The sequence below is a fragment of the Lytechinus pictus genome, chromosome 13, assembly GCF_037042905.1.
Source record: "Lytechinus pictus isolate F3 Inbred chromosome 13, Lp3.0, whole genome shotgun sequence".
NCBI classification, from domain to species: Eukaryota; Metazoa; Echinodermata; class Echinoidea; order Temnopleuroida; family Toxopneustidae; genus Lytechinus; species Lytechinus pictus.
In genome coordinates, this window is record NC_087257.1 from 8218303 (window position 1) to 8243654 (window position 25352).

At 36.8% G+C, this 25352-nt stretch overlaps 1 protein-coding gene across 1 annotated transcript; it reads right to left on the reverse strand.

Moving 5' to 3' along the window:
* On the reverse strand, positions 1–25059 carry LOC129274960 (PAN2-PAN3 deadenylation complex catalytic subunit PAN2-like). The gene is made up of 23 exons (XM_064108920.1): positions 24880–25059; positions 24076–24218; positions 23547–23716; positions 22428–22626; positions 21884–22002; positions 19912–20056; positions 17513–17657; positions 16888–16967; positions 15998–16125; positions 13783–13955; positions 12954–13117; positions 11660–11788; positions 9903–10052; positions 8493–8703; positions 8042–8157; positions 6977–7075; positions 6030–6151; positions 4745–4841; positions 3851–3994; positions 2923–3073; positions 2237–2394; positions 1139–1282; positions 1–210 (listed from the first exon to the last, which is right to left on the reverse strand). Exons 1-23 carry the CDS (start codon positions 25037–25039, stop codon positions 1–3), a joined length of 3357 nt encoding a protein of 1118 aa, XP_063964990.1. The 5' UTR covers positions 25040–25059.
* Between the last annotated feature and the right edge of the window lie 293 nt (positions 25060–25352).

Here is a 25352-nt window from a genome sequence, read left to right on the forward strand (position 1 = left end):
CTAAATAAGACACACTGTTGTGTGACTCACCAAAAGATTGATGACCCTGAAATCTTTCCGCAGTCCATGACCGACAAAGGTGGCGCCCATGTCCAAGAGGTGGCGTAGCTTGAGATACGTTGCCTTCAAGGTGGTGAGGTGCTTGGATGATATTGTTGCATCCAGGTCGCCTGGTTTGATACCTGAGAAGCGTGTTAGATAGTCCACAACCTGCAAACAAGTGATACAAGATCATTAAGTCAACTGAAACGAACCTACAGGTATAAGATTTCAGAGGTCTCATGAAAGCACTTACTGCTCTATAGCATTCATATTATATTGAAAAAGTTTTGCTGTAGCAGCTGCCAAGACTTGGAATGCCATCCCTCTTCCAATAAGAAATGCTTCCAGTATTCTTGGCTTCGAATCTTCCCTTAAGACATATCTTTTTCCTCAATAATTAATCTCCCATTTTATCTCGAATGACTGAGAGTGGTTATTATTGCAAATGTTAAATTATTATTCATATTTTGTATGCGCTATGGTACTTTTTGTTTTTAGCTACTCTAAATATCCATTATTATTATAATTATTATTATAAAAAGTGAGATCAACAACTCCCACACAACAAAGGTGATACCTGGGTTTTTTCATATTGTGGCTTGATATTATATTACACAAAACTCCTCATATTTGTGGAGCCTCTTTCTTCAAGCGGTTTGTAAAGCAACGTACAACTACACAAACAGGCTGGAAACTAATTGGCAAATTGTGAGCTGTATGGTTCTCGTGACACTCAAAGAGAAACAAATATCTAGCAGAAATACATTACCACTGGATGAAATCTGGGGCCCGTCTTACAAAGAGTTGCGATTGATCCGATCAATCGTAACTATGGAAAGCCAGCAAAGTCAACATATGAAATGCATGTTTGCACAAAAATTTGTCTACATATGGATGTTTATCCATAACTTCATTGATTACTTAACAATTTGGTGTGTTCTCCTTTGTTTACAAAGGGCATTTTGCAAATTTCCTGTCGAAAAAAATTATGACACTGGTGGATTTCCATAGAGTTACGATAGATTGGTTCAATCGTAACTCTTTGTAAGACGGGCCAGATCATTGCAGAGAGCTTCAACTGCTCTGTATCCCTCACCTGCTCTTGCGTGGAGATGTAGTCATCGATAAAGGGCTCCCCCTCGAGGTCGCCTTGTCCTCTAACGCATGTTATCCTAGCCACGGACATCTGACTGGGTTTGATCGTAGAGCGGGTTCCATCGCTTCGGATCTCTGCCTCTTCCTAGAAGTAAAAACATGAGCAACTGATTTGAGGGATGGACAATAAAAAGACTTTGATAAGGTAACTTCCCACACTTTCAAAATAAATAAAATGATTCCTAACACCACTAACATTACCCCTATCATCAATATCACCAGTGCCTCTACCGCCACCTCCACCACCGCCCCTACTGCCATCATCCCCATCATCGTCATCATCATCATCATCACCATCATCACCATCATCATCATCACCATCATCACAATCATCATCATCATCACCATCATCACCATCACCATCATCACCATCACCATCAACATCATCATCATCACCATCATCACCATCATCATCACCATCATCATCATCACCATCATCACAATCATCATCATCATCGCCATCTCATCTTCATCATTATCAGCATCATAATCATCATCGTCATCATCACTATCATCACAAAAAAGGACTTTGATAAGGCAACTTCCCATAACTTCAACATAAATAATTCCTAACACCACCACTATCATCACTATCACCAGCACCCCGACCGCCACCACCATCACCGCCCCTTTTGCCACCATCCACATCATCATCAACATCATCACCATCATCAACATCACCACCAGCATCATCACCATCATCACCATCACTATCATAATCATCATCATCATCACCATCATCATCACAATCATCATCATCACCATCATCACCATCATCATAATCATCACCATCGTTATCACAATCATCATCATCACAATCATCACCATCATCATAATCATCACCATCGTTATCACAATCATCATCATCACAATCATCATCATCACAATCATCATGACCATCATCATCATCACCACCCCATCATCAATATCGTCATCGTCATCATTACCACTATCACTATCATCACAAAAGTATCAATGACTGCTAACTTCACTTTTAACAAAACACAGTAAAATCACCATAGACTTATAGCCATTCTACCTGATTAAGGGAGACAAACTCAGCATCCAAGCCAACTAGGAACCCTTCACCGATGACCTCATCTTGACCGAGGGGTGTGAACGTCATGTGAGGCTTGAACCCTGAACCCTTAGAGATACCACTGGGCTGCAGACAACTGGCTATGATAGGGTTGGTAACTGCAGAGTATACATAAAGCGTATAAAGTAATATGTACATTATTAAACATAACATAAACTTTAAATTGTTATTATGCTTTCGAAGGAAAATTAAAATTTCATACAAAACTATTCAGAAAGATATTAAACAGAGCAACTGAAGATATAAGCTGAGCAAACAATTATGAAATTGATTAACAATTGGCTTTTATATAAAACTTCATGTCTTCTAGAAAATGAGATGGGTATATATATATAACTAAACTGTGATGCAACATATTTTAATATTATTCTGTAGGTTTTATGTAACGTAGAGAAGCTAGTGGGATTATATCCCATACGAGTATTTTTAATGGATATGGAAGAAATTGGAGAGTAACCTACTCTTTGAGGAGTTCCATTAAAATGCATACTAACATCTTAGCTACTAAATTATAATGAATACAACTGACTTTTCCTTGTTCACGATCAGTTTCATATGTGGACAATTTCATATCATCGCTTGGTTACTCATGTTAATTTCATAATGGAATAAGGAAGCCATCTTACTTGTGATGTCATAATGGCTTGTTAAATCGTTCCTCATGTAGTACAGCACACAGGGGACCTTCCAGTCCAAGTTGAATTGAGTAGCATCAAACTTATCAATAGGTTGGATGGAGAAGTCATTGAAGATATACCATTGCATGTGAGTTACACCCTAGGGAAAAAGGACAAAAATAAGCATTAGTCCATGAAGAAATTGGGGAATGGGATAAATGCACTGTAATTTGAATCGGTAATGAGTCTAATTAATACTGAATTCGATGTACAAATATTGCGATTTAGTTTAGATTATTGTTTAAACTATCGATAACATTGATGGCGGCTAACCATGATTTTTCTCTAGTTCGCTCATGTCGCCAAATGTTTTTTGTTCGTATGTGTATTGTTAAAGTACCTGTACTCGTCTGGATAATGAGATTTGGTAATAAATTTATTTCAAAAATTTAAATAAATATTTCATGCCAGGATTGAATGAGAATCATCGTTATCTGCACCCTTGATTTCATCGAAAAAAAGTCAATATCATCATCATCAACATCATCACTATCATCATCATTACCAAGATCATCATTGCAATTGTCGTCATCATTATCATCATTATAGTCATCATCTGTATCATGATCATTATGATCATCACTGTCATCACCATCGCCATCTCCATCATCATCATCATCAGCAGCAGCAGCAGCAGCATCATCATCATTACCATCATTTCAATCATTACTTCCATCATTTTCATCATCATCATCATCACCATCACCATCGCCACCACAATCATCCTCGTCGTTGCCACCGTCGTCATTATCATTGTCATCACCATTCTGTATATAGCATTACAACAGGACACGAGGACTTAACTTTTGTGCAGAAGGCCCACCTTAAAATTGCCAGACATGCCACAAAAATCAATCAACTCTGAATTTCAACATACCTCTTTCCTTTTATGGTAGGTCTTGCCGACGTTGACATGAGCAACCAGGTTGCCCCCTGACCTGGGGTCACGGATATGACCCACGCTGGCATGAAGGTAGTAGGTCACGTAGCCCTCATCATCGATATCGTCTACCCGATCTCCCTGGTAGAGTAAATCAATCAAAACAAGTTCTTGAGATTTTCAACAATCATTTGGAGACAGATCGTGGCAGCAATAGATCAAGAATGAAAATGTATGTGAGACTGACGACTCATTATGTGGAAAATTATACTGTAATTTTCTAATATATTTAGGGTGGTGTCAATTAACTAGCATTGCCTCTATCAATTGAAACTAAATTCAAGATATTTTGACATTAATCTTAGGTTAAAACAAAAGTGTCGCCTAAGGCGAACACATAATACGCCCACCTGTCGAACAGAAAATGGAGTTGTTGGTCAAGCAAGAAAAGTGGAAGGTGGCGACTTCACCTTTGACTGCCTGACCTAAAAATCAATAGAATTCCTGAGATCTATGCTAGTATCATACACACCAAATTATATGAGCCTATAGGTTAAGTTAAACTAAAGTTATTGCGTTTACAAGGACTTCAGACGGGTAGGATGAAAACATGTCACTGTGACCTTGACCTTTGACCTCAAAATCAATAGGCTTATAAAAATGAAAGTGGAAACAAAACTTGCTTTGATTTCTTTTACAATTTCTAACGTGACACCCTAACTAAGAAAGAGCATACAAAATGAACTCTGTATTGATCCACACCTACTAAGTGTTGGAAAAGACATTTAACATCAACTTTATTTTGATCAATTCACTGTAAGTGTTAATTAAATGACATATCACTCATCAAGTGATGTATTGCCCATCTCAACAAACAGTATATAAACATACCTCAGGCTTGATTTCCTTGATTTCAACCTTGCGATCTTTAGAAAGTCTAATCTTGATGTACAGAGGTAACCAAGACGTCATCTCAACTTCTGCTCTGCTACAAGCATATAACAACACCAAAGGATAAGAGTGATGTTCATACTTTTGCTCCGCTACAAGTGTACAGTTGTGCTTAAAAGTCTCATTATGAACCCCACCACAAAATGCACTCCTTCATGCTGAGTGTTGAGTGTAGACAACAACACTACAACGTTGGGCAAGCCCAGAGAAACAAACTGTATTGAATGTACTATTTTACCACCACCTGACTTCACAATTAAATATCTAAAACATGGTAGAACTTGTACACTTTGGCCCGTATTCTGAAGTCGGGTTTAACTTAAACTCAGGTTTAAAGTTGTGGTTTAAGTATGGATAGCAAATTGTTACATAAATCACTAACAGTAGAGATACCATATTTCAGCTCATTTGGCTCTCAAATCATTCATAATTGTCTAGGAAGTATAAAAAGATGATTGTCTTCACCATCGATGAATCGGGAGAGAGCACAGCAAACATAAGAAACATACAACTTAATACAAATTTTGACACTTTTGGCTTCCCATAATTTTAGCACAGAGTTAGACCGTGGTCTAAGTTAAACCTGACTTCAGTATACGGGCCTTTAAGTTTTGTTCATTTTCTGGTGGGGTTCACTAACTTTTGAGCACTACAGTATAACAGTAATCTTTAAAAAAATTACGTGCATGTATATAAAGGCTACTTCCATAAGATACTCAATACTCAACCACCATAATTTTCCTGAAGACTATGCTAAAAGTGACGACTTCCGAGATATTCTTTAGGATGCTTTATATAAGCGCTATATATCTGATGAGTGTGGCAACTTTTCTTTTCACTGCCTTGCTGCAAAACAGCTTAATGTGGATTGCTGGCAACTATGTAAATGTATATACATTCATTCATTCATTCATTTATTTATTCATTTTTCCAACAAAATTTATAATGCAATAATTACAATAAATAAAACATAACATCAGAAAATATAAATGACATAAATATTCAAATAAACCATATATGCATGTTTTTCAACCGTGAATGAATAAAGAACAAACAAACAAACCCTGGCTTTATCTCTGAAAGCCTTTACAGGGCACAAGTATTTCAAGAATAATTCCTACCAGGTACCCATTTATCTCGCCTGGGATGAGTGCAGCGTAATAAATGCATTATAAGAAAGTTAAACAAAAAATACAAATTAATAAGATAATTGATGTAGACTTACTCAGCACTCGGGGTGTCGTGCCTGAATCTACAATCCGCCCTTGTACAGTTTAATCCATAACGACAAGCCTTCACTTGACTCTGTGCCGTCTCTTTCTGGTGGTCGTAATTTACTCCACATAACTGTGATAAAAACATTTAACAATATTATAATGATAATAATAATAATGATAATAATAATAATAATGATGATAATGATAATAAAATTTATATGGCTTACACATCTTTATATACATCTGTCTAGTAATATTCAATTCCGAGGCACATTATTAATATCAGGAATATATTTGAACTAATTACACACACAAGTAATGTTTGTTTTAAATATGACACCCAACATGGCACATGTTCTTTAATTCTGTCCCTGCCAGACATAAGAGTTCACGAAAACTGGTGGACTTCGTTTTCATATTTCTCACGCTCGGGACAAGTCATTGGGTCATGTCATATGACGATTGTCCACCCAGACACTTCATAAAAGGAGATCACATGAAATCTGGAGGACTGGTCTTGTCAACAAGAATTTTGTTTAGTCTAAGGTTAAACCCAGGTTCAATTCATCAGAACACCATCCCCTGACTTTATTCTTAGCTTTAACAAAAGAGTCGCTAGGGCGAGCACATTATACGCCTGCCTGTAACGCGGAAAAATGGAGTTATTGGTCAAGCAAGAAAAGCGAAAGGTGGCTACTTGACCTTTGACCTTTTGACCTAAAAATCAATAGGCTTCCTGGGATCCATGCTACATCATACAAACCAAATTATATGAGCTTAGATTAAGTTAAACTAAAGTTATATCCAAGCCTAGGTTAAGTCAAACCGAAGTTATCGCATTTACAAGGAAAACTTAACGAACAGACAGACAGACGGACGGACATACACCAAGCGTGATACCATAATACGTCCAGCCTAGGACGGGCGTATAATAAAAAGACATTTCTCCACTCACCTGTTCTTGTTTCCTCCAGAAGTTCTCATCCGACTGAGTTTCTAGATTACAGTTGATTGTGATGACATCCGGCAGTCTCTTGTAGCTCCGGATTTGCATCTAGTTCAAAAGACCAAAAAAAATACTTTGTCAATTTGTCAAGCTTCAACCTGAAGAGAGAAACATAGTTTTAAGAGTTTCTTTGATTTAAGTTATTTGTAAGGTCATACTTCTAAAATGAAATAGTCATAGTATTGTACAAGTAGTTAGATGTAGCTACAACAGTTGCTAGTTATCAAGAACAATAAAAGAATAAACATGGAGAGTATGTAACGGTTGGCATCAATACAATCAATTTTGTGCATTTCCCTCCATTATTCAAATTCACAACCAAGGGCAGGTAACACAAAGCGTAGCAACCATTGTAGAAGAATATCTTTATGATTGATTGCATTGACTATAATGTACAATCGATTGTGAAAATCGAGCAACAATCAATCGCTAACCTTTGGTTTATGGGACCCAGGACCAGATGTCATCTTTGGGTACATCTTGGTTTCTAGGTAACATTTCAGATTGTTTAGGTATCTTGTCATAGGTCTGTGCCTTTTAGCATGGATCCCACTATAAAGGCACTATGCCTCTTTTCATAGCATCTTTCCTGTATTCCCACTTCTTTTGCTTATGATGGAGTGTGGGAATATACAAATAATGAATGTTCTTTTCATTCGAGCAATTGCCAGAATACTTCATGAGGTGAATGATGAAATGATCCATTCAACGAGGCGTTGATTATCGCGTACATACAACATGCGCGCTGCAAACACTATGGTGCCTGCAGTCTGGGTGCGCGCGTGCAATGGACAAAATCGTATGGATCCAAAATTGCACGCTGAATGGATCTAAAATTGCTTGGTTGATGACGTCATTTTAAAATGGGCTAAACGATCGATATCGACCAACAAATCAAATGACAAGGATCTATCTATGGTGTCATATAATTGGTAATGAGAGGCCGCTTGTGGGATTCCTGCGTGAGAGACAGCACTCTGATTTTCGACAAGGTACCTAATAGCGATGACTTACGGATGGTTGATATCGTTGGCAGTCGTCACACCAGGCCTGTGTGGACTGTTCTATGTTCATACTGCATTGTAATACTGACACAAAGCTCTGCTCCTTCACTTCCTTTCCCTGGGCAGCTGGAATCAGAAGTTAAATATTGATTTTAAATAGTCACACAAAAGTATAATATCATAAATAAAATATGCAACACCTTATAGAGCACTGAAGACAATGTTTCACTTCAACTTCATTGTAAGTCTTATCATTATTCATCTTTACCTGTGGCGATAGCTTCCGGGTATTAAAGTAAGCGTGACAATGAAGGTGGGCGACTCTCAAACCATTTCCTTTGGATACAAGACACCACAGTTTACCCACTCGCAAAATCATTAAAACAAATTGACTTGTTTATCACAGAAGATGCCTGTCTGCCGATGTCCTTGCCACAAAAAAAAAATGAACTCATCTTTACCTGCGGCGATAGCTTCCGGGTAGGTGAGGGTGACGACCATGGTGGATGCCTCTCGGACGGTCTCCTTGCTGCATACCTTGCAGGCGTTGGTGTTATCAACCTTCGCTTCAAAGAGACGGGAGACCCTTTCTCCAAGGTGAGCTAATGGTTTCTCTTTCTTGACCTCACTCTCTTCTTCTTCATCCTCGTCTGTGGCTGGATCAGATGTTTCCTGGTGAATTTAGAAGGCAGAGACATGATACATGTAGCTCAGTTGGTAGAGCAATACTTTGAGTTAGGACGTTCCATAGTAATATCTGTGCACATCATGATTTGTGCATATTTTATTATATGTGCCTTAATGTCACAATAAATGAAAAGATAATTAATCATCTTTAGTATCAGCTAATTTTTTCCATGATCTGCACTCTAACTGCATTATTGCATTATTTTACAAAGCAAACTAGCTGAAAATAAACCATGGACCAACTTTTTCAATGCCTCTACAACTCAAGAAGTATAACATAAAATATGACCTCTAGTTTGAATAAATGCAATAGTGGTTTGAATTTTTTCCTCGCATAGATTCAAAGCCTTTTCAGCAATTTTTGGTGTTTTTTAAAGCACATTTGATTAAAAAAAGGTGCTGATTGTTTTAAAACATTAGCACTTGAGTGGCCATTTTTTAATGTTTACACCTTTCCAAATTTTGGTGAAAATGACATGGGTTTTGAATAAAGTGAAGCATTCATTGCACTTTTTTTAGACATGTTTTATCACTTTCACATCATTTTTCAGGATTGGAAGTGCTGATTTTCATAAAAGAGCAAACAGATAGCAATATGAATTATTTTAGGTGATCCACAGGCATTGGCTGGTGCTCAATTTTATATTTCTCTGGTAATGTTTCTATTGTACCTGTCATGTTTGTTATAATCTTGCTTGGAAATTAAATAAATAAATGGATGGATGGATGGATGGATCAATCAATAAATGGATGAATGAATAAATTTGAAAAAATTAAATAAATAAATAAATAAATAAATGATTTTTTTAAATGAATAAATGAATAAATGAATAAATGAATAAATGAATAAATGAATAAATACATAAATACATAAATAAATACATAAATAAATAAATAAATAAATAAATACATAAATAAATAAATAAATACATAAATAAATAAATAAATAAATAAATAAATAAATAAATAAATAAATAAATAAATAAATAAATAAATAAATAAATAAATAAATAAATAAATAAATAAATAAATAAATAAATAAATAAATAAATAAATAAATAAATAAATAAATAAATAAATAAATAAATAAATAAATAAATAAATAAATAATTAATGAATGAATGAATGAATGAATGAGTGAATGAATTAATTAATAAATAAATAAATAAATATGAAAGGATTACCTGCAGGATCTGGGCTAGCACGAATCTGTTCCAGCTCTGGATAAGACGAGGGAAGTTGGCCTTTCCTGTTGACTCCTCAGCATCACCTAGGAGGAGCTCAAGGGCAGAAACCTCTGGAATGGTGCGGAATGCTCTCAAGAAATTACTTGCCTGGTCAACAAAGATATATATAAAATCAAAGCTAAAAGCCAGTTGTAACAATTTCAAAATGGGTTCGGATAGAATCCAATATAGTGACAACAAAGTGTCTTTATGTATAAACAAGACATATGTGCCAAAGGATTCTGTAAGATATTGTGTAATTGCTGAGAAATTACCAAAATAAACATGGTAGACCAGCCAGATGTCTGGTTTGTTTCCGAGCAATCATAATACACGGTCCCACATGTGCTTATCTGTGTAAGTGATCATTTTTCAGCTTATATTTCATGACCTTAAAATGTTCTGTTTATAGAACTGTACCGTATCTAGACATACGGTACAGTACAAATATATCAAGCTTTGAGAAAGTACTGCGGGAAATATTTATCCGAGGTTGGTCTTGCAATTACTATTTTTCCCGAAAGGCAAAGCCCCGAGGGAAAAATAGTAATATTGCCAGTCCAACCGAGGATTAATAATTCCCACTATGCTTTCAAGGGAAACGCCCGATATATTTTTTTATATCCCTTCTTTAAGTGAGAACTGTTGAGAAACCAATCTGGACCAATACGTTAGATCGTCCTGGCTTAAAAACAGACGGTCTAGACCTAGCGCCTGAGATAATGCTATCCAGCTCCTGGGTAGGCTGCGCGCGGCTTCTACCCGACTCCAATCCGGTTGATAAAAGGTCCGCTGCGCTCCTGCTGCTTTTTCACTCAAGTCAAATTGCAACGCACTGACCGGCTAACGTTAGTTACATCGGATCTTAATTGACTCACCTTGTTATGCTTCTTCACAATTTAATTATCCTGTATGAAGTTGCAGAATAAAGCAATCGAAAACTCTCGATGATCTTCAAAAGATGGCAGTTTCTGCAAGTGCAAGCGCACTTGATTAGTGGTGCATACCATCCCAGCGCAGCTCGCCGAAACTTTCCCGTGGCATGCATGCAGCGCGTACCGGCCATGGCTAGCTCTGCTAGCACGTCGTGTCGCCCAGCTCGCGAATCGAGGGGGGGGCGAAAAACCGTGTGGTTCATTTTTTCCTAGGGAAAGAATGGACTATTTGTGTTGTCAGCAAGGAAAATGAACTATTTCATGGCAAACGTTTTTGTAGTAAAACTTCTTTTTCTTCTTGTGTACACTCTCAATGCGACAATCTTAAGTAAGGGATATAATAAGAATTAACCATGGTGTTACAGACTTTCTCATAAAGATCAATGTTTACTGCAACTACTTTCATTTATACTTAATAAATGAACACATTGGCCCACATTCTAATGTCAGATTTAACTTAGACCATGGTCGAACTCTGTGCTAAAGTTATGGGAAGCCGAATGTGTCAAAAGTCTGTTTGCATTGAATGCTTCACATGTTTACTGTCCTCTTTTCGAATTCTTTAATGGTGAAGACAACTTATCATATTCATCCTTCCTAAACAGTTACACATGTACTAATGGTTTTGGAATCAAATTAGCTGATAAATTTAACCTCTACTGTTAGAGATTGATGTCACAACTGGCTTTCCATAGTTAAACCACAACTTTAGACCAGAGTTGAAATTAAACCCCACTTCAGAATATTACGGGCCATTGTAAGCAAATGATGAATGGGTACCTGGCAGGTCTGTCCCTTTGACAAGTCAAACATATAGAAGAGGAAGCTCATTTCGCAGGCCAGGCAGAACTCCTTGCAGCATGTGTGGGTTTCCAGTGCACAGCGAAGGGGCTCCACAAAGTATAATACCTGTGAGGAAATGAAATACATGTATATTAAAGTTACAAATAAATGATTTGAAAAAAAAATTATAATAATAATAAAATAGCCAGTTTTTGCTCAAAGGAGTCACTTCAGCTATAAGCTAATCTTTGAGCGGTCCCTGCATATGAAGTACAGGTCATTCCTCAAAAAGCATTGTTATTTATATTATAAGTTACATGTATGTTTGTTTATTTCACTGACTATGCTACATAGGCTATGTTACATGTGAAAAATCCACTACACTATTCAAATCAGAAAAGGGGGAAACCCGGAGCAGTGGTCTGGTGCGAATCAGTACCCTTTTTGGCTCCCAGGCACAGACGAAACCAAACAAATACTAATTGCAATACTTCATATGTCCAAAACCCGGCTACACAGGATATAAATTACCTACTATGAAATTATTCTTTACCTAATGATTGAATACAAAAAAATAACCTTCTGAGCTTACTTGTAGCATAGCGTTGCAGTAGAGGCATTTGGAATGTAAGATGGCTTAAAGCTTAGAGATTATGGGGCTAATATCTATGATCTAATGCATTGATTATTCCACATGATCAATTACAAAGTTCAGCCCCCACGATCAATCACTAAGCGTTATGTTAGAGGGCCCATAGCTTACTTGTAGCATAGAGTTGCAATGGGCATTTGGAATGTGAGGTTACACAAAGCTTATGGATTGACAATGGGGCTTATTTCTATGATTGAATTCATTTATTATTGAATACGGTCAATTATAAAAATCGGCCTCACGATCAATTGCCAAGCTTTAGGTAACAAGGCCTGTAACTTACTTGTAGCATAGACTTGCAGTAAAGGCATTTGGAATGTAAGATAGTTTAAAGCTTAGCAATTGATTATGCGGCAGATTTCTATGATTGAATGTATTGATTATTCCATATGATCAATTACAAAAGTCCGCCTCACGATCAATTGCTAAGTTTTATGTCACAGGTCCCACAACTTACTTGTAGCATAGAGTTGCATTAAAGGCATTTAGAATGTGAGGTTACACGAAGCTTAAAGATTGATAATGGGGCTTATTTCTATGATTGATTGCATTTATTTTTACATACCATTAATCATAATATTCAGCCAAAGAAATCAATTACTAAGCTTTATGAAACGGTCCCCCTGGCCCATAACTTACTTGTAGCATAGAGTTGCAGTAGGCATTTGGAATGTGGGGCTCAAGGCCAGCAAAGTTTGTCCGATTGTAATGTCTGAAGTCAAAGTCATCGATGCCCAGCTTGGAATACTTGATCTCTACTTTCCTGTAAGGCTTGGGAACCATGAACATCAATGGGTCCTCTGCTGTGATACACAATATATACCAAAAAAAAAATCCTTCTATCTTTCTGATACCAATACAATCCTAGGATTAATGACAAAGGCCCATATTCTGAATTCTGGTTTAATTACCTTAATTGCCCCCCCCCCCCCACGCCTTCCAGTCATTTAGGCCCGTATTCTGAAGTCAGGTTTAACTTAGGCCATGGTCTAACTCTGTGCTAAAATTATGGGAAGCCAAATGTTTCAAAATTTTGTTTACAGTGAATGCTTCTCATGTTTACTGTGCTCTTTACTAATTCTTTAATGGTGAAGACAATTGTCATACTTATCCTTCCCAGGCAGTTGATAATGTTTTGGGAGTCAAATGAGCTGATACATCGAACCTCTACTGTTACAGATTTATTTAACAACTGGCTTTCCATAGTTAAACCACAACTTAAAACCAGAGTTTAAATCAAACCCGACTTCAGAGAAACGGGCAGTTCTATACTGTTGTTTGTAAATGACGCACAACTTCTTGTGCTGAATGATTGATATATCCCTGCATTTCCTGACTTGCACAAACTACTTTAGCACATATTCCTATGGTTCATAAAGTTATGCATAACTTACAAACTGCTTATGAACACCCCCTCCCCTACCCCCCCCCCCTCCCTCCCCCTGGGCCTTAGAAATGTTCCACTAACATCTACCAGAGGGACTCTCCGGTACTGTATCTTTGCCCGTCTTCTTGCTTCCTCCTGTGACGTCCTTGTAAGCTACCTGGTTCCTCCGTCTCCCCCCGGTGTTTGGAGCGTAACCGATGAACTGGACCAGCTTCATGCTGCGAAGGATCTCCGAATCAATGGGCGGGGGTTGCCTGTAGGATGTGAGAATAATAATGATTAGTCCAGGGACTAATACCTTTTTTGCTGTGCCCCCAATCTTTAAAGGTCAAGTCCACCCCAGGAAAATGCTGACTTGAATAAAAAGAGAAAAATCAAACTAGCATAGTGCTGAAAATTTCATCAAAATCGGATGTAAAATAAGAAAGTTATGACATTTTAAAGTTTCGCTTATTTTTCACAAAAAAGGGATATGCAGAAATAGGTGAGTCAGTCGATGATGTCCATCACTCACCATTTCTTTTGTTTTTTATTGTTTGAATTATGCAAAATTTCATTTTTTATAGATTTGAAAATAAGGACCAACTTGACTGAACCATATAGTATTAAACAATGCTAATTCCACATGTTCAGGGAGGAATAAATTGTTGTATTACTTGACAATGAGGAAAAAATAGAATATTTCATATTTCATATAATAAAACACAAAAGAAATAGTGAGTGGATTTTGTCATAGTCTCCTCATTTGCATACCAGCCAGGATGTGCATTATAACTGTTTTGTGAAATTGAGCGAAACTTTAAAATGTCATAACGTTCTTATTTTACATCCGATTTTGATGAAATTTTCAGTGTTATGCTTGTTGGATTTTTATCTTTTTATTTAAATAAACTTTTTGTTGGGGTGCACTTGTCCTTTAAAGACAAATACCAGTTTTGGTAATGATCTCAAAATGAGCTTGAACAGAATCCAATAAAATTACCACCCAAGTGTTTGTATGTATGAATAAAAAATGTGCCAAGTGGCTCTAGAAGAAAATGCGTAATTGCTGAGAAATGAGCAAAATAAGCATGGAATTCCATCAAATGTTGGGTATTTTTCCGAGCAATATCAATACACTGTTCTACATATGCTTTCCTGTGTTAGTGACCATCTGAATTATCGGTTTTCAGCTAAGATTTCATGATCTTACAAAGATAAGTTTATTTCAATGTACCAGATCTAGAGCTTTGATAATATTGTGGCAATTAACCTTGATTTTAAAGACTTTCTCATGAAATAATTATTTGCTGCAACTACTGTCTTTTACCTTTAAAAGTAAAAAGTAGTATATGTGCCATGCAGTACTATAAATTTCTTTGAAGAGGTTACATATAGAGTGCGTCCCACAAAAAAACGAAACCGAGATTTATCATAACTTAATCACAAATACAATAGACAAATGACCTACCATTGTAAAGCTTAGATTCTCCTCTTTCATCTGAAATTACTTAGATTATTTTTTCATTTACGCATGAGTGAGCAAAAACAATTTAAAGAGGAGATACCAAAAAGTCATTTGGCGGACTGAATCTGGGTTTCAAAAAGAAAACCACATTCTTAAAAAGTTCAATATTTGCTCTTTAATATGATACCTCAATTACAAAAAATGGTCAAGAAATAACAAAGTTCTGGTGATTTGAAATAAGGCTTGAATTTTAATAATTTCATAAAATGAAGAGGTTTTACAGGCTGGCATTCAGACTCACTCGACACTCTGTTTTGTTGATGATCAGCCATGCATTAAGTCTTTTAACCATGCGATAGCATCTGTGGAAAACCGGTGAAAACGGTTTATTTAATGAAATTATGGAAATGCAAGCATTGTTTCGAAGGAACATGACTTTTTTACTTCATTTTCTGTGAATAAGGTATGAAATAAAAGAGCAGATATTGAACTTTTTAGGCATGTGGTTTTCTTTTTGAAATTCAGATACCCCCCGCCAAATGAGTTTTTGGTATCCTTTCTTCAAATTGTTTTTGCTCACTCATGCGTGAATGAGGAATAATCTAAGTAATTTCAGATAAAAGAGGAGATTCTAAGCTTTACATTGGTAGGTCATTTGTCTATTGTATTTATGATTAAATTATGATAAATCATCGATAAATCTTGGTTTCTTTTTTTGTGGGACGCACTGTGTATTCCTCATAATTTGTTGAAAATGTTATCTAAATTGGCTACTGACACAAGGTCGTAGAACTGCAAGCGAGTGAGGGGAATCCCCTACCCTGCTTAGGGGAATTCCCTTATCATTACCTCATGTTCACTCTACACAAGTCAGCAGGCCAATCTGATAGGAGTGGTTCCTCTTCACAGTAAGGCATGGGGATGGTAGCGAAATATGCCAGATCATCACTGAAAGGTATAGGGTGCATGGGTACAACCTACGTGAATATAGGACAAGAAAAGACAGAAGATAAAATGAAAGAATTATTATTATTAGTAGTAGTAGTAGTAATATTATTATTACTATTATCATTATTACTTATTATGTACTTTTCCCATTGCCCCCCAAGCGCTTACAATGTATTGATTGAATTGAAATATATAATCTTCACAGTACAAAAAAGATTGGTCTTCTATAATGCCTTTCTGAAAAAGGCTAGTGATGGAGACTGTCTAATTGCATGTGGCAAGTTATTCCAGTATTTTGAAGCTGACACAGTAAAGGTTCTACCGCCAGCTAATGTGTGAGCTCGTGAGAAAGTGACATGAAGAGGGTCACCAGCCAACCTACATTTAAGTGCTCTAGTTGGTGTTTACATAATTAAGCAGTTACTGAAATACTCTGTGGAGTCTTGATGTAAATAAGATAAACTGTGACGGGAAGTTGTGTAGGAAGAATGAACGGGGAAGGAAAGAGAACAGTTAAGATGGAAGAGAGAAAATTCAGATTTCTAAGTATATTCTCAGCGAATCACATATTTTATACTTTTTAGTTTTAAACAAAAGAAAAAAGCAAATTACATTTTCAATGAATCAGTAAAAACATAATGTTGGAAGTCTCCTTTGAAATTATTGGTAGGTCATGTACGGTATTCCTTTAAAAAAATTAATTCAGTTTTTCCATCATACATATAAGGATCATTGAAACTTCTTCTGTCTTATTGAACATGTTTAAAAGGACAATATATAGGATTACTTACAGGCTCGGCAAACTCAGTTTCAGTGGAGAAGTTATTAAATGTGACCTCCTCGTTACTGCTTGACCATAAATGACAACAACCTACATGTATACAATAAAAAAAAACATTAACAGAGACTTTATAAAATAAATACATGTATATATATATCTCTAATGGCTACATGTGACAATGTACTTGTTTGGAATTTAAAGTCTATCTTTAGTTTTAAGTAAATCCTCCCCCCCCCCCTCAAAAAAAAATGTGCATATCATTATTTCAAATTCATTTCTAGATTATCTTAATGCTTGGGCCACAAAACGGTTGTGGTGTAAGGGATATAAACTAAAAATGTGTTTCATTGGATTAAATTTATCAGTTTAACATCAAAATAGTTTAATCGGGTGCCTGGTCAAAATAGAATACCTGCATATTTCTGTCTTGTTTGTATTATGTACATTCTCAAACATGGAATGGGATGAAATTTCAGGATATAATCTTTGGGAGTAGATTTACTAATATACATTTACTAATTACCTAAAGTAAGGTCTCATCCAATTTGTGTGAAATTCCCAATGAAAAGTATAAGACAAGGTGCCTTCAATACAAATAAAAAATTAAAAAAGACAAACAAACTGATAAAACTAACCTCCCGAGTCACCGAACACCAAAGAGCTACTGTTGCTGGAGACATCGAAGTCCATGACCATATCACCCGCAATGTTGACCTGATACAAGAGCATCATGTCAGGGGTCACCAGACCACCAGGGTCAAGGATCTGAAACTGACCACTCTGGGGAAAAAATGATAATAATAACATGCTACATGTATATCGCACTAAAAATGGGAAGTTCACCCTGACAAAATTCAATTGTTAAAATAGCAAAAAATATTGTGGAAGATTTGAGGAAAATCCATCAAACATTAAAAAAGTTATGAAAAGTTTGATTTTTTATTTGTGATGTCATACATGTATGTGAGCAGCTTTGAATTACAAAAATCAAGGAAATGCCATTTTCTCTTGAAAAAAAATTGTAGATGGTTTTTATTGTATCTTCAGTATGTAAACAGACAAATCATTTCACACCTGGGCCCCATTGTATAAAAGTTACTATTTAACTTTGCCATCCAATGGTAACTACCATGGTAACGCTGATCAACAGCCAATCATAATCAAGGATTCCATGCAAGTTACCATTGACGGCACTTTTATGCAACGGGGCCCTGCTCCTGGAAGATAAAAATATTTCAGTCTTCATGAAACATCAAAAATTGAATTCCTGAATTACATATCGAATGATGCATCTGTTCAGAAATGACATCACAAATTAAAATCAAATTGCAATCACTTTCTTAATCTTTGATGGATTTTCCTCAAACATTCACCATTGTTTTTTATTATATTTTCTAGTATTTTTACAATAAACTTTTTGAGTCAGGGTGAACTTCCCCTTTGATACAAAGTTTCTTAGGGGGTGTTGCAAGAAAATATTTGCTATCAACTGCAAATATTCTGTAGCAAGTCTACAAGTGATACATTAATTTTAACGGTTGCAAATCAGATTTCACTGAAGCCGATTAGCAATCAATAGCAAATTCACAATTAATTTCAAAACTTATGATTGATTTAGGAATCGAAAATAGACTTGCAATTGATCCTAAGTTTCTTGCAGCAACCCATTAGTCATACATACAAGAGTGGTAAATGTAGATAAACGCATTGCAAAAGGACATGAATGCTGCGGTGGGATTTGAACCCCGGACCTAGTGGTTAAAAATCTGGGGGCATATATCCACTGAGGCACAGCACCTCTACATAGAGAAGATTTGATGGTCAGCATCACCAGTAGAAGTATTCCATGACGAAAACACAAAATATGTTAAGAAATAAGATATTAATCATTTTGTCTCCAACAATAACACAAGGGTATAAACACACGCTACTGCTGTGTGAAGTACATGTAAGAGCTCGGCTGCTGTGAAAAAAATCACAGGCAGACCGAGCGGGATTTGAACCCACAACCTCTGGATTAATAGACCGGTGTCATAACCACTAGACCACCATAATGCCCTTAGTGATCTGTGTTCAAACAATCCCATAGATTGGATATCAAATCAACATGGAATTATTAATTTGTTGGGTGATAAAGACAAGAATATAAACAGGGTTCCCAGCTTTTCAAGAAAACAAAATTCTCTGATTTTTCCCTGATGAAGTTTAAAAATTCCCTGATAAATATTCAACCCATTCCCAGTTTGGCATGTTTTCTAAGTTGTTGCAGTGAATTACATGTATTTTCAGTATAAAAACAATAATGTAAAACTAATTATTACCACCATAACCAGTCATTAAATGGATGTTGTTTTGATATGCAACAAAATATAAGAGTCTGACTGACTACCGTGCTTTCGACTTTTGGGCTGATCGAAATTCCCTGATTTTTCCCTCATTTGAGGCATTTTTCCCTGATCTGAGGTATTTTTTATCAAATTCCCTGATTTTGCCCTGACTGGAAAAATGTAAAATAATTTCCCTGATGGGCTGGGAATCCTGTATAAAGACACAATATGCTACGCATTATTTTTCTTGAATTGATTGATAGGACAGAACATGAATTAAAGCCAACGATGGCATTTCATAGGACTTATATTATGCTATTTGGATCATGATTAGTATCATTTCTTTAAACCATATTTGGTGTAGGTGCTACATTAGGACAGGCAGAAGGAATTATACCCAAGACACTAACAACTACACCGACTTTGAACCTGAAATACCTATGTTCCTTCAAATAATATGAACAGCATACATTATTCCCATATGTAAGTCTCTTGGAAATCATAAATTAATAAAGACTATGAAATGTACCACAAAAAATGAAAATGTTGATTTACTTGAGAACATGAATGAACATCTGTCCCAGGATTTATCCGAGCCAACAGTAAATATTATGAATTTGAAGCAAACAAGAACAATTTTTACTAATAACGTAAAGTAAATTCAAAGAATTTAATGAAATGTTTGCAAATGTTTTCGTTCAAAGTACCTGATCCAAGATGATGATCCTGTTTGCGTAGGTAGCCATGCAACGCAGGAAGATGGGTTCTATTGGAACATGAAGAGGAGCCATGGGTCGCATGGTTCGAAGGTCAAAGACCATTAGGAATCTATCAACACTCAGCGTTCCTAACCTAAAGAAAGACAGAACAGAGTATGTACAAGATACAAGTAGGTTCTGTTGGATCATGGGCTGCATAGTTCGAAGGTCAAAGACCATTAGGAATCTATCAACACTCAGCGTTCCTAACCTAAAGAAAGACAGAACAGAGTATGTACAAGATACAAGTAGGTTCTGTTGGATCATGGGTCGCATGGTTCGAAGGTCAAAGACCATTAGGAATCCATCAACACTCAGCGTTCCTAACCTAAAGAAAGACAGAACAGGGCAGAACAGAGTATGTACAAGATACAAGTAGGTTCTGTTGGATCATGGGCTGCATGGTTCGAAGGTCAAAGACCATTAGGAATCTATCAACACTCAGCGTTCCTAACCTAAAGAAAGACAGAACAGAGTATGTACAAGATACAAGTAGGTTCTGTTGGATCAAGGGCTGCATAGTTCGAAGGTCAAAGACCATTAGGAATCTATCAACACTCAGCGTTCCTAACCTAAAGAAGGACAGAACACGACAGAGTGAGTATAAGATGGTTTTTATTGGAATATGAAGAAGAGCCATAGGTTGAATGTTCGAAGGTCAAAGACCATTAACACTTGGGATTTCTACCACAAAGAAAGACAAGACACAAGAGTGAACACAGGATAGGTTTTATTGAAACATGAAGAGGAGCCATGGGTCGCATGGTTCGAAGGTCAAAGACCGTTAGGAATCTATCAACACTCAGCGTTCCTAACCTAAAGAAAGACAGAACAGAGCAGAACAGAGTATGTACAAGATACAAGTAGGTTCTGTAGGAGCCATGGGTCGCATGGTTCGAAGGTCAAAGACCATTAGGAACCTATCAACACTCAGGGTTACTAATCTGATTACAGACAATACACAACAGAGTGAGTATAAGATGGTTTTTATTGGAATATGAAGAAGAGCCATAGGTTGAATGTTCGAAGGTCAAAGACCATTAACACTTGGGATTTCTACCACAAAGAAAGACAAGACACACGAGTGAACACAAGATAGGTTCTATTGAAACATGAAGAGGGCCCATGGGTTGAATGGTTCAAAGGTCAAAGACCATTAGGAATCTATAAACACTTGGGATTTCTACCACAAAGAAAGGCAAGACACAACAGAACTGAGTATAAGATGGTTCTATTGGAACATTAAGATGGGCTATGGGTAACATTGCTTGAAGGTCAAAGACCATTAGGAACCTACACTGTATCAACACTCAGGCTTCCTACACTAGGCAAAGACAAGAAAAACATAGCTTTGCATGTTTCTGTTTAAAATAATTTTGTAATTCATAATTTACGATAATGCAAATTAGATTGCTGTAGTTGTATTTCTGTTATTATTTAACTCATATTAGATGAATCAATGCAAAGTCATAAGTAAAAATTTATTGGAAAATAAGCATTATTTGATAGCAATATGAATATTGATTTTCATTTTTAAGTCTTTATTCAATATCTCTCCACAAATCATATAATTGAACGCAAAATGTATGTAACGCATTACAAATAATATATTAAACATTTATAGAAAAATTTAAATAAACTTGATGTGCCCTGATCCTTCTAAATGTGTATATCTACAACAAACTTATTTTGTTGCATAATATTGATATTTCTAACTTGTTTGTACACAAATTCTGAAACAATTATGCTCTATTAGCAGTGACTCTGTGTTTGATTTTTACAACGTGATACCAAAAGATGCACAAGATTTGTTACAAAAACTTCTCTGAAAGTTTGTCACAATACATACATCATACTCATGAATTCCATGTAGGGGGGGTCAAACTGATCCTCAAGTTGGTTTAAGGTAAAGTGTACGTACCTTTCTCCAAAACCACAAGTGATGAGCTGGTTCCCAATGACATCGAAATCAGAGAGAGCACCTCGATGGGCTTCTAATGTATGCTCAATCTTCATGGTTGCTGGATCTCTTAGCTGAACCTATATCGTGAATACGCGTAAAGAATATGCATTAAGAACATATCAGCAATTTTTACTTGCAATCTATGTTAATAGAATAGTCAAAATCTTCTGGAGTAAAGGAGGCAAATTCATCATTTTTTCTTTCTTTTTACCCCTCCGCAAGGTTCCTTTCTTCAAAATCAACATAATATAAAGGAATAATCAACACAATTTATGTCACAAAACTGATACAGACTGGATACAATAATCAATGGATTGTCATATCATCTATAAAGGATAACAAGCTTTCAAAGTGTAACAAAATTTCTTAGCAATTAATTGTCACAAATAGAAAGTAGAGTAAGAACTGGCCACCTTTCCATGAGTTTATTTTAGATTTGTTTTATACATATACAATAATACATGCATTTTTCCATAACATGATAATAAAGAAAATATCTTACGTGTCCCGATGGTTCCCCGCAGCAGATGAACCTCTGATCGGGTCTCATGATGGCCACGCCCACTTTATCGGTAGGGTGGGTGACAGTTTGAACCCCCGACCCCAGGTCAACCTCCACCAACCGATCCTGATGCCCACCCAGAAGAAGACGGGTGTCGCTCAATACCAGCATGCTCTGCATGTTCTGAAAGTCCTCACTCCTGTTAAATGGAAATCATTGCACATTTTCATCATCAGTTAGAGCAGCACAAATATACATACCGGTAAATGTACATGTATACAGTGTTTCAACAGGAATTTTAGTAAATATCCAAGGCTCGACTTGAGCAATAGCCCAGAGGCCCAGGGAAACCTACATGAAAATTGAGAGTCGGGCCACCAAAATTCTGTGAAAGCCAAGACTTGGTGGCCCTGTTGGGCTACCAAAGTTTTGATAATTTGTAATGTTTTCTATTGTTTCAGGGCCACCAAATTTGATTTGCAGGCCACCGAATTTGATTTGCGGGCCACCAAAAATATGAAACTGATGATTTTTGGTGGACCGATCGGGCTAACCAAGAAAAACGTTGGTGTGGTGCCTTGAAATATCAAATCGAGTGCATCCTTCATGTGATTGCATATGGAAAGAGTTCAAACTAAGCCACATGAAGATATGTCAGGTGTCTTTAATGATGGATAATTGAAAACAAAAACAATTGGAATGCTCCAAGCAGTCTCGCTGGTATTACTAAGTTCAATATAGTACATGAAGTAGTGTTGAATTTCTGATAATCAAATGACTGTCCACTGTACATACATTTTTGTCCAAGTCTTATGAAATATGATCTTGCTCTTGCAATATTATGATGACCTTAGGTCAAGATGTTGACCTTGACAACCCCATCACTGCTGGACAGGCACCGAAGAAATAGTGCTGCCTATGTCTCATATCTGCAAAGTAATTGTTCAACAAACACTCTTTTTTTTTTACAATTTCTTCTGGACCGGTATTAAGCTTGGCAATGATCTTAGAACAAATTTCTACGATTGAATGCATTGACCACAATGTATCTATTGAATCATAAAAAAATCGGACCTACAATCAATCACTTAACTTTGTGTAACAGGACCCTGGACTTACTTGCAATCAAACACTCTCGTGCCTTGCCTGGCATTGCAGCGGAGGCCGTTGCTGTAGAGCGAAAGGACACCGCCAGGGAAGGTGGATATGTCTCGGATGGGGTTGGTCGGGTGTACCTGGAATGATGTGTACTTTTGCATCTGGGAGCCGTAGTATGATGTCACGTGACCCTTGGGGTAAATGACAAATGGATGATTGTTCAGTATTTTAGAATGGAGGAGATTTATAATAAAATGAAGTTGTGTAGGGCCTAATGGGATAACATAAGAAGCTAAGGTGACTACCCAGGGTCAAAATGACATCATCGTCATAATATGGATTATCATCATCATCATTGATCATCATCATCATCATCGATGAACATTCTTAACACCATCCTCAAAATCATTCTCAACATCACCATCATCACCATCACCATCATCATCATCCTAATTGATCATCATCGTCCTCCTCATCATAATCACCGTCCTCCTCCTCATCATCATCATCATCATCATTAGCTTTAGAAACAATTGCTGTCTTCACTCACCCCTTGGTTTCCGACCCAGACGAGTTCTTCTTGCGTATCAGCCATGATGGTGGAGACCCCAAACCTGTCGCCCCCGTCCACCATCACACTCCGGAGCTCCTGGTACATCCCACTGTTCCCTATGTGAAGTTGACTGTGACTCCCTGGTGGAAGAACGAAAGGAAAGGGTGGATACCCATTATCACAACTGTGGAGAGGACTCTCATTTAACCTGGGCTTGAGGTTCTCACCACCGTCGTCGAGGCTGTGCACATTCTTAAAACATTAATGCAGATCAAGCCAGGTATACGCCATACCAGACCATGGATTTCAACCTCAACCATAAAGAACATGGCCTCCTCTGTTTGAACTCAAGAATATTGGAGTTCATAAATGATAGAACTCTTTTGAGGAAAATCTCGGGCTTAAAGTCCTATAGATGTATTCTAGTTTGAAAGTTATTGCATTTTGCAAAATGATCATTGGAACACTGACACTTTCTTATCATTATAAGAGTGATATTTTCATTTTAAAAGATGCATGCATTTAATATGAATTTCAAAGCTCTAACCTGACACACAAAAAAGAATGAAAGGGCATAAATCAATCCAGGGCCATGGTTGGATGCCGTATCGATTGGCCTCAGTGTCCCTTAGACTTGCCTTGAATATTTTATGTGTCCTGTTTTATTTTTCCCATATGTGCTGCAATATTAAAATGTGCCCGATAGAAAAGGTGCTTGTCATGAAAATATTAAAATTCTGGAAGGAAAAGTGAAAAAAATGAAAGAGATATCATTTTCCCCTCACAATTTTGTGACCTTACCATTGACATAGTCCTCCACGACGGGTGGGCCGCCATGATCCTCTGGTCCGTAGCCCCCTTCTACCATCATCGGAGGCCGCACACCACCGAGGCTGTGGTATTCATTGGTAAAGTCATGGGCTGGTCCATACTCCAGCTCGCCAGGGGGAGGGAACGCCATCCTGTAAATGATGAGGTAGAGTGGAGCAGAGTAGAGACAGATGGAAGAAAAGGAAGGAAAGGGTAAGAGATATAAAGTACAAAAACAGGAAGGAAAAGAGAAGGAAGATATGGTGAAGAGAAAAGGGTTGAGGAGGAGGATGGGGTAAGAGATAAAAGAACGAGAACAGGAAGAAAAGAGGAGGAAGATAAGGTGGATAGAAGATGAAGAAGAAGGAATAGGATTGGATGTCAAAGAACAAGAACAGAAAAGATAAGATGGAGAGAAAAAGATTGCTAAATTGTATGCAATAACAGTCGCAATCAGGACAAAA